This window comes from Halyomorpha halys, unplaced genomic scaffold (assembly GCF_000696795.3).
Source record: "Halyomorpha halys isolate HHAL.00 unplaced genomic scaffold, Hhal_1.1 Scaffold434.1, whole genome shotgun sequence".
NCBI lineage: Eukaryota > Metazoa > Arthropoda > Insecta > Hemiptera > Pentatomidae > Halyomorpha > Halyomorpha halys.
In genome coordinates this window covers 48,165-59,495 of record NW_027114127.1, presented here as the reverse complement: position 1 = coordinate 59,495, position 11,331 = coordinate 48,165, and the positions used below count along the sequence as shown (strand labels likewise).

Genomic DNA, 11,331 nt, shown 5'->3' with positions numbered 1-11,331 from the left:
TATTATAACTTTTCAACACTTTATTTTCAAAAAAATAACTGTTTACACATTTATATGGAAGAAAGTGATAGTGGTTACTTTTAGTACTTAATGGATTAAGATGGAAAGTTAGTTAAAACCCAACCTGAAAAGATTTAAGTAAAAAAGATCTATCTTTCTGTTTTAAGTATTCTGTTTAACTGTCCCAACTAAGACCATGCTTTTGCACTTTTAAAACTTTCTATAGATTAAAATTTATTTGCTGGAATATACCTTGTTTTCTTTTAAATAAGTTTAATTTTATCCATTTACCATCATTATTGTATATTCTTACTTTTAACTAACCATCTTATTACTTATTTTTTATTATAATTCACAATAATAGTGCAGTAACAAAAAAACGTTATTGATTTGTAGCATTTTATTTTTAGGCAGTCATAACAGCTAATAATTATGCATTGGAAAAATGCTATATGCCACGTGAATCTACAGTTATATTTTTGTACATCGTTGGAGCTTTGAGCATTATTGCTTACACAATAGCAACACAGCGTAGGCTCTATTGGAGGATCAGAGGCTTTAAAGTACTCTGACGTTGATCATATTTTATTAAGTTGCTTTATGATTTGCATTAAACCAGAGTTTTTATGTTCTCTTTTTATTGAATGATTATTATTTCCTCATAGTAGTTAGATGATAAATCATAAATTTGGGAAACATATAAGTTCATGAATATTTTTTTAATATATTGACTATGAAGTAGAATGAAAAAAAAAAAATAATAATTTGCTGTTGAACTTAAAAAAAAAAGGATTAAAATTCTGAGGTGAAAACTTCTTGGGAAGAGAAATAATTTTATTTGACTTGGAAGAAGAAGTATAATGGGCACCTGGAAGCTGCCAGTGCAAGTGAGGCCAAAAAGTTGTGTCAAGGCTGAAATGGAGCACATCTACTTGCAAGTCTTAGTTAGACAGTTAATCAAACCTTGCATTTTGTTTGTCGTTGATGTCCAATTTTTTTTTTTTTTTTACTACTGTCAGTTCTCTGTCACTTTTAGTTTCTTTTACCGATATATGAAATATACAGTAAGGGAAAGTATTGTGATCATGAAAAATTTTGAGTTTTTGATGTAATACACATTTTGAGGTATTTTTATTTTTTAAAAAAATTTATTGACATTTACAACTGAATTTACATAAAAATACATCTAGTTAATTCGATGTTAGATTATAATGGTATGATAAAGGCATGCAAAGAAACTACCCATTTGTAGCACAAAAATTTTACATTAGAAGGTCTCAAGACCATCTTTTTTCCAGGCGCCTCAGAGAATTTTCAGGAATGGAAGAGGAAACAAAATTAGAAACTAGTTGGTTTGGGAGTTTATAATGGAAGGATTTATTTCTGGTTCGGGGCTAGGTTGGTAACATGTGGAACGTTAAGGTCTTTATGGATGATTTAATTTGTAACAAATTTGCTCAGCATTGAGGATTTTGGATTGCAAGGATTGTATACGAGAAGAATTCTAAGGTTTAGTGGACCTCAAAGCTCAACTCAGTATATCCAAGTAAGTCTTACTATATTCATGTAGATCAGTCTTTTATAATGGATTGTAAGTTTAGATTATTTGTCTAGTAAGTGATGTAATAGTCCAAATTGTTGTGCAGTTTCCTGGCTTTTCAGTCTTGTGTGAGGATTCCAAGTTAGTTGTTTGTTCAGATGTAGTGGATCGGCTTGACAGGGGTAAGAGCATCATTATTAAAGGATATTATAGGGTAGTTGGTAGATTTACGACCAGGGGTAAAGGTGATTTGATGGGACTTATTTTAATTCTTTTAGATTTTAATTTGAGGAACACCAGCGGACTGAGTTATAAATTTTAAATTAAATATTATCAGATTGTAAGAACTTATATGTTTCCCTCATAATAATGAATACGTTCTGTTGTACCCAGTTAAGTCATGTGTACAGTAAGAATTATAGCTATCATACAGTTCTAGATTATTACAAAAAAAAAAAATTAACATTGAATCAGTATTTGGCTAATTTGTCTGTTGAACTACGTATTTTTTTTTTTTTTTTATATTAGTGTCATTATTTTCAATCTCAAGATTTCTCTTGAAGTGTTCAACTTTAAAATTATTAAAATTAAATAAATTCTAAATTATAATATTTTTACTGAAACATTCTTAGATTACTTCCTCAACTACCCAGATGAATAAATCTGGTTCTTGGTCATGAAATATTTTTTTTAAATATTATTAAATTTTCACTTTTTTAGTTTCCTATATTTAAAAGCCTCTTTTTCTTCTAAATTGGGAGGAGAAAGAGGAGCTAGAGTTGGACTTTGTAACCCAACATTATTAAGAACCATGGTTTTCATGATGATACAGTAGTGTTTCTATATCTAGATAAAAAGTTCCTTCATTACAAATTTGGCAGTTTCCTTTCCATTAACATATCACTGTCCCAGTTCAACAGTGTTACATCTCAAATTTTGAGATTTGCATGTAATATTAGCAATAAGGGTAAGTTCTATACAGTTAAAAACTATAATATCTCAAAATTTTTGTTTGCTTAGATTTTATGGCATCTATTGTGTAGATTGTACTGTATAGATTTTACCCTTATTGCTAAGATTATGTGCATATCTCAAAATAACCTTTTTTGAAATGTTACACCGTTGAACTGGGACAGCAATATTATATTCAAATACTTGGCTTCAAGGAAAGTGACGGATCAGTCCAGGTTGAAGGATTATGCCTGTTCAGGATCAGTTAGGACAAAAGTATGTATATATCTTTCTCTGAAGCAGATCATCCTTGGACCAAACCTCAGGGCATTTATTTAATTTACTGGAAATCCACTTGATTCTTAATCAGAGTAAAATAGGAAAGTCATTACTTCTACATCGGGTCGGTGTAGAGTTGCATGCATCTAATTAGCTGACGGAGCTTATGAAGTTACAAGTATTGTCTGTGGAATCCCTAATAGCCTAAGTTTTCCTAAAGATGTACCATCCATTTCGGGCAGCTACATATTCACTTAATTATGACTATCATCTTTGCTTAACCTATTTCATGTACCTTAGCCCACTCAACCACCCATGCCTTATGGTTGTGCATATTCTTTTTTTAAATATGTTTGTTTTTTAAATAACTACCGAAGATAATTTAATGAAAATTCACTAAAAATTTCTCATCAAAACAATTGAATAGAATTCCGTAAAGATTTCTTTTCTTTTTTTTAATGTTATTTTAAAAATAAGTGAGAATATAGATTAAATTATTTCTTCATCATCATAATCATTTTGTCCCCTTTACTGCTTGCGCAGTATGGGGTTAAAATTTGTAGAGTCTAGACTAGATGTCTCGTTCTTGGACCATCTCCCTTCTCCTACTTCAGTCCATATTCCGCCTCCATAACATTCTCCTCCCAGAAAATGTGCAGTCTTCCTCTTGGCCTTCTTCCCTCTACACGAATCTCATACTCTCTCATAATCTCTCCTGGCAGTTCTTTCCTGGTCCATCCGAAGGAGGTATCCAAACCTGCTTGTACCCCTCTAGGATGCTCTCAGCCGGTTTGACTCTGAGGTTAGTGCGTATAGTACTGTTCTGTACTCTATCTTGTTGTATCCTTCCTTTCTATTTATGAAGATAACTCAGTAAAAACAATCCAGCTCTTTTTGGTCTGTTTTCTGTGATAATTAAGTTTAAGGTGAATGGGGTATCAGCCCACTCCCCCGAGTCAGGTGGAAGGATTGCCTCCTCATAGCTTCCTGACATACCTCTCCATCCGGGGTGGCTACCTAGGGGAGGTGACCCTAGGGTGTGTACTATCATTGACCTTGGTCTATAGCGTGGGGGTGAATGTAGTGTGCTGTAATTGGTGTAAATGTATGAGCAGCAGTGTACTGTTCCCCCAATCTGAAAGACCAGTGGCATACCTCAAAATACCAGCAGTATCTGCGGTACTATGACTGGGCGATGGGACCACCACCTCCCTTCATCTACAGGCTTAATTATTTCTTATGAAAATAAATTATTTCGTAAAATTGAGAGATGAATATATCTTTTTTATGTATTATTTAACAAAATCAACTAACTTTATTAGAAATAAGAGATAGTTGAGGAAGCACTTACTTGATGTGAATTCTTTTATTTGTAATAGTTACGATTCTGATAATTCTTAAAGTACCATGATTTTGTTATCTATAGCAATCCAATTAATTTATCTTAATTATGGTAATATCTTATGGTGCTTTTAATAAGTTGATCTCAAATTGTTATTAGTTAAGACAACTTCAAAAAAATTATATTTTTATGATCTACCTCTACAGGCAAAAAAGAGAAGAAAGTAAACAATCAAATTAAATTTTTATATCTATTCAAAATTCATTTATTTAATAATTAATATAATTTGTATGTTATATTTTTATTTACTTATTAAGTTAAAACAAATTCTTTTTACTTATTTTTAATATCTGCATTTGTTTTAATTTTTGTTATTTAATTTAACCCATTCTGTGTCTTCATAATCAAAAGAATTTAACCTAAAAATGAATATTTTATCAATATATATAGTGAAAACAAAATGGTTGGGACCTAAAAATTATTTATAAGACTATCTTTCAATGAAGTGAAGTGGCTATTTTAAGGAAATAAGTTATAAGTCTTAGGTATGTTTGTGCAAAACTATTATTGACTAAATCAATTTTTATATTTTTCATAGTCGTAAGTCAGTTTCTTCCCTGTCTAAAAATAAATTATGTAAGTTTATTTTCCATTGTTTTAATACCATTAAAATGCAAGTCGCAAAATAAATGTATTATTATTAAATTGTTCTTGACACTCGTCAATTCCCTCATGATGTGTGAAATATGTTTCTATACAAGAATATTTAGTGAAATAAATCCAGTTGAAGTTAAAATTATATTAATCTGTTGAAAATTATACATAATAATCATAAATTAATTATCTAGACTACAGATATAAGATTAAATATACAGTTGAACCTCTTTTTATGGTTCATTAAGGGTGGAAAAAAATGTATATATAGACATTATGATAGATTGAAACTATTGCAATTATTTGTTATTTTCATAATTACAAATATACTTGTATAAATATTTTATTATTATAATGGAAACAAATTGAAGCTGATGTACAGCAAACATTTTCTATTAAAAATGCGATTAACGTTTTTGAATAAAACAATATATATTTAAAGATTGTTGATGTATGGAAGTTTTAAGTAAAGGGGTTCAACTATAGTAAATTTAATTGTTTTATTAGTATAAATTATTTTATTAAATAAGAAGTTATACATCGATTATCCGACTAGCTGATTGGGAAAAAAATCAAATCGAGTTCTTCTAATTTCATCTATTTGTTCATGATTTACAAAACTTTTTTTTTGTTAAAATTGTATATTTGACTAACTTACAAGTGCTTTTTGTTATAATTCTATATTTTTAAGAGGATTTCTGGTATTGGAATACAATTCTTGTATTCCATTACAGTGGTGCTTAGGGTTATATTCATGTAACACAATTCAAAGGAATTAGTGACTTACTTGTCATAAAGAGGAAGTTAATATTAGGAGTATAGAAGAATACTACAACTGATACATATGGATGTATTTTGTTTGATTTTTTTTTTTAATATTTCCTCCAAATAAATAATCGAAGAAGCTTGTTATGTGAACATTTTTAATCAATTTGGAGTATCTGAACAATCACAATTATTTCGGATAATCGATGTTCTGCTGTATTGTATAATGAATCCAATGCAAATTCAAGAGACTTGTTAATAGAAAATTTTTTATCATGATTACTATACTGTGAATGTAAATATTGCTAAGACTAAACAAATCTTTTAAAAGTTTGTTAATAATGTTGATCTATTCTTCAATGTTTTAAGTAACTTTAAACATTATTACGAAATGCAGTGTATATTTTTTTTAAAAATAAATATAATCAGTTTACTTTTACTTGTCTCAATGAAAGGGATCGGTGTGATATTGTATTGCTAGATTTAACTAAATCCTTGTACCTTTTGGAGTAATTTTTAAGGACCATATTTATATATCTGTTACACTATGGTGATTGTAGTTACCTTCTTTGTATTTATTATATTCTCTAAAAATCAATTTATTATACAAAGTATTTTAAAACTTGTAGATTTTAAAATTGTTCGATTCTTTGTATGTCTTCAGGCCCCATACTGCCTGTCTATTTCTAATTATATTCTTGTATATTAAGAATCTAAGCATTTAATATTGATATAATAACCAAACATTTATCCTTTACATTAATTTTTTAAATAATTATTTCATTCATTATTAAAGATATTTAAACAATATATTTATATTTGTATTTCTCATATGTTAATATTTGAGAATTAATTATTTTAAAATATTTGCCAAACATTGGTACTTTGTATGTGTTTATATTATATTAAAAATGTAACAAGGCTGTGGGTTAGCCAAAAAAAATTAAACAACTTTGAATACAATGTACATATCCTTATTTTCCAAAATATAGTGGAACATAAAATTATTCCCAGATGCAAATTTAATTTTTTTCATTAATAATAATGAATGCTTATCAACTAAATTAATTTAATTTTGTATTATCATTTAAGATATTTCAAATTTTAAACCACTAGTTCCTGAATCCTAGAAGTCTCCGGACCTCTAAGTCAAAAAAATTGAACCATGTGCTTGATTTATTGAATTGAATTGAACCCATCCCAACTCCCAACTAGAGGCAATGGGGGAGGTAGGGAAGATCTTCCATGGAAAATATTTGAAAATTAGGTTAGGTAAAAGTGCATTTTGAGTCACTTTTATTTATTACATATTTATTTGTTAAAGCTTTTAACTAACACCCAAACATAAGTAAAGATAATTAATAAAATACATGTCCTGTAATAAAATATGTTTTACTAGTCCCCCCCCCCCCCATGGCTCACCACAAAGCTCTCGCAATCCACCTGTGGTCCACGGACCACTATTTTAAGCCAAGGATGCATAAAGAATGATCTATGTATAAAGTAACTTTTAAATTTCTGAAAATTCATTTGAAGTTACTGTTTTGTGAAATGATATTTTACTTCTAGGTGTGAATCTAACGAATTACAAAGTAGTGGTCTAACTTCAGCTCATAAAGCTCATATCTTTATTTAAGACATAAGTAAAAAATGAAAAGAGAAAAAAAAAATTTACAAATAATTTTAACTTCTTGTTTTTATTAAATGATTCTAAAAAAAAACTAATAGTTTAAGATGTACATTTTTCCCAATGGTTAGGACTATCAAGTAAAACTTTTCTAGTGTTACATAGTTCAATTATTTGTTTCAACTTTTAAACTGTTCCTGATCTGATCATTAAATATTCATTGTTGTTATAATATTGAGAATATTATTGTCAGGAATCCGTGCATAAAGTATAAATATACATTCAGTTTATGTCACTTTATAACTTTTTATTGTAAATTAATAGATATAAATTGAATTATTCTTTACCAGTTCTAAAAAATAATTGTATCCTTGTAGTTAAAATATCAACATTTACCTTGAAAACATGGATTTTTACTATAATGATGAATGTTTTTTTGTTTGCTATGTATGTATTTTTTAATTTATGAGGAGAAAAAAAATTTAGTTTTTCACTGTCAGTTTAGTTGTGATGAATTAAATAATCAAATAAACATTAATTTTTTATATTTATTTATATAACCTACAGCCTTATTTATGATACCAGAAAGTGTTTATACTTTAATATGAAACTATCTGTGACTAAACCATGTGCCACCCGTAGGTAACTTTTTAAAATAAAATTTATTTTGACCCTGTAGCTTTTCTATTGTGAAATGTATCAACAGTATTTGTATTATTTTGGTATTATATTTATTTTTTATGGTCTAAACTAATTAGTTTTTATAACCTCTGATACCTTTATAGTTTAACTATAGTTGGTAAATATTAAGTTATCTGTGTAAAATATGATTTTCAATAAAAAATATTTTTCGTCTATGTTTTGTATTTATTTTCTATGTTACATTCTTTAAGACAGTGGAGAGGAAGTCTCAAAATAAACTAATTAAACATTAAATTGATATAATTTTATCAGCTTAATGTTAAATTAGTTTCTTGTATTTAAAGCAATAATGATAGGCCATATTCATTATGATTATGGAATATTTATCCTTTCAATTCAAAGGATGAATGTTGCAAGCATTCTAATTATTTAGATAGTCTGAAAAAAAATTCTTTTAAATCAAGTTTTACCACAGATTAACTATAATTCTTTGTCAGAGGGTGAAATTTTCAAATCTGTCATGGTCTTCATGTTTTTATTTATTGAGGAACTCTTAAATGACAATTATGATGAGGTGAAACAAGAATCTACAGTTTGTATTAGTTAATTTTAGGCTTTGTTGAGAGAAGAATCTAATAAACAATTTCTGAGCTTGTGGAAAAAAAAATTAACTATGGCAGTCTTGGGCTATCAGAAGTGAAACTCAGGGAAATTAAATAATGTATTAAAATTTTGTTAATAATGATTATACCTTCCCTTTTATAGCTTAAGGCACAAATATTATTTCCAGAACAATAATTATCATTACAATAGAATAGCTATTGCCTAAGTTAATTCTAGCTGAAAAATTTTAATATTGTAATTCAAGATTATAAATTAAAACATCACTCAATCTGACCGGCCCTGTTGGGATTGTTAACCTCCTCTGGGCCTTACTCCAGTATAATTTCTTTTTCTAGACTTGTAGAACATCAATAAAGAAGTTATACTTCAAAAAAGTTTTATTATGAATGAATTTATTGAATTACATAGGGATAGAAGGTAGAAGCTTCCTACATAAGTGATGCCTTCAACTTATATCCTCATTTACTGAGCTACATCTAAATCAATGTCAATCTAGCTACATCTAAATCAAATAAGGATTAGAAGCAGAGGTGGCAAAAATCATGAGCCTTGAATGGGAGACTGAAAGATGTATTTCTTTTTTTCATGTTTATTTGCCAAAATTATAAATATCAAATTATATGATATGTAGGAAGAAAGTTAACTAGCATTGTATTATTATGTCATCTTCAAATGTTGAGTTACAAGTCCCAAATGCTACTATTGAAACACATAGCCTAAAGGTTTCGTGTTTGTATATGGCAAGATTTCCTGATAAATTTCTGTCCATTTCAGTCGCTGCAATAATGGGTGGGGAGGAGGGTCAAAAATCATTTATTTTTTATTTTTTGAACCATATATCGAAAATGATGCATCATTCTGGATATTTTATTTATCCCAAAATTAAATCTATCTTAAACACTGGCAAAACAGCAGGTTGCCTACGATTCAGCGGAGGGCTCTGCTGTAAATGTATCTGTTAATGTAGCAGTAGTAGAACATACCGGAGTGTGTCTCTTGAGAAGGAGCAGGTCTTAGCACTATGAGTTCCTATTGACCTCCTCTTAGAAGAGGAAAGCTCAGCAAGTTGCTAGAAAATCTCTGGGTGGGAATTAGGGGGGACCCCAGAAAATGTAAAACAATCGTCCACGGAAGAAACAGAATGGAGCCTGCAGTGGGTGATGACCCTGAATGAATCTACCTCGAGCAAATACTTTCCCACTTTCCTGCCACAGTTATAAGCAAAGTGAGTCCTCTAAGACTATTGTATCTCCCAATCCCTAACTGGGGTATGGTGGCTTTCAGGGATGATTGCCATGGGATGGACATTGATACTCTTTACCCTCATGGCGGTCTGCCTGAAACTGCAAAGCAGGATAATTGATGTTCACACCATTTTTAGGCACAAAGGCCTGAACTGTTGAGGGAAAATGGACTCCATATTCTCACAGAGAATGATCTTCCTCAGCTGGTCACTGAACAAAAAAACTACTTTAAAAATGTTAAACTGTTCTGTTATATTTGTAGTTTTTTGATTCTACACACCAACAAACTGCTGCCAACACATTCATTTCCCACAGGGTAGGGTAAGGTGGAATAAATAAATAAAAATCCCGAATTTAAAGTTTTTGAAATTCCCTACAAAATGGTATAATCAATTTTATCCCTATCTGTTACCTGTTAGTAATATGAGCTGGCTAAAATGGAAAGATGGGAGAAAAGATTACCTCCACTACCCACTACTCAGCTGCAATAGCCACAATTTTCCATTTTAGTTGGCTTACACCAGGGAGACATTACTAAAGTTCACCATAACATTTTTGGGGAATTTTAAAAACCTTAATTTTGGAAAGAATACAATTTTATAAAAAAAAAAAAAAAAAAAAAAAAAAAAAAAACAGAATTTTTGAAATATGTGCTAACAGCTGGAAAAAAGGATATTTAAGCCTCTTATGACCTATTTCATAATTTTCAGGGACGTCGACTTTGTTACATGATTCACGCACACTGTCTGGATGTTTTCTGTCTGTATTATTTAATGTTCACTGATCTGGTTTTGAAGTTTTTAATTATACATTGTTATTTAATTATGGTCGAGTGAGATAATCACAACATTCTGTAGATATATAAGCAGAACCGCAGCCAGGCTAGCTTCTAGCCCTAGTGGCGAAAAGTGCCCCCTCCAAGGGTATAAAATTAACCATGAAACCATTTTCATTATCAAATTGAGGTTTAGTTTTTCTTTGATAATAACAGTGTTTCTATGTTAAAATAATGAGCAATTTTACAGAAATTATAAAACATTGTTCAAAACCCCCAGTAGTGGAGGGCGCAGATTTTTCAAACTTGCCAAAATTGCAGAAGGGCCTTACTGCGGTCCTACCGAGATAATTTCATTTGTTTTTCTGAACTTGATTCTGTTAACTTATGACACATTTTGGTGGAATGTTTGTTTAAGACTAACCGTCAAGCTCAGTTTGTGTTTGTATTTCATTCACGGATTTTGTATTAGATGAAAAATATGAGCTTTTCTACAAACCAACAATTTATTACTGTTGCTTAGGAATTTAGGATGTACGGTGTTCTAATTTCTTTATTCGTACAAGTTACTGCGGAATATTGTTTTTTAAATCATACCAGTTATAATGATTTAATAAAGTTAATTACGTACTAGTAATTACTAAATGTATTTATCTCCAAAAACCTAAGGATACGAATAATTATTTAACCCACTATAACATCTTATTATTATGAATCATACAGGAATAAAAAGTATTATTAAATGCGAAGTTGCTTGTTTGTACACTTAACTGGATGATCCACTGATTCCCTGATAGAGAAGTTAAAATAATGTTTCTACATAATAAAGTTGAAGTTGGCTATACTTAGTAGCTTGTTGCTCTTTGTTAACCTTAGTGAGCTGTCATC

General features: G+C 29.7%; 1 protein-coding gene across 1 annotated transcript in view; it reads left to right on the top strand.

Annotated features, from left to right (window-relative positions):
• The window catches only part of PGAP5 (Per1-like protein PGAP5), a 20,265-nt gene extending 12,250 nt beyond the window's left edge, over window positions 1-8,015 (top strand). The window contains exon 9 of the mRNA XM_014423681.2: window positions 411-8,015. Within this exon, the coding sequence (XP_014279167.1) occupies window positions 411-572 (162 nt within the window). The 3' untranslated portion in view covers window positions 573-8,015. The remainder of the gene's footprint in view (window positions 1-410) is intronic.
• The last annotated feature ends 3,316 nt before the right edge of the window (window positions 8,016-11,331 follow it).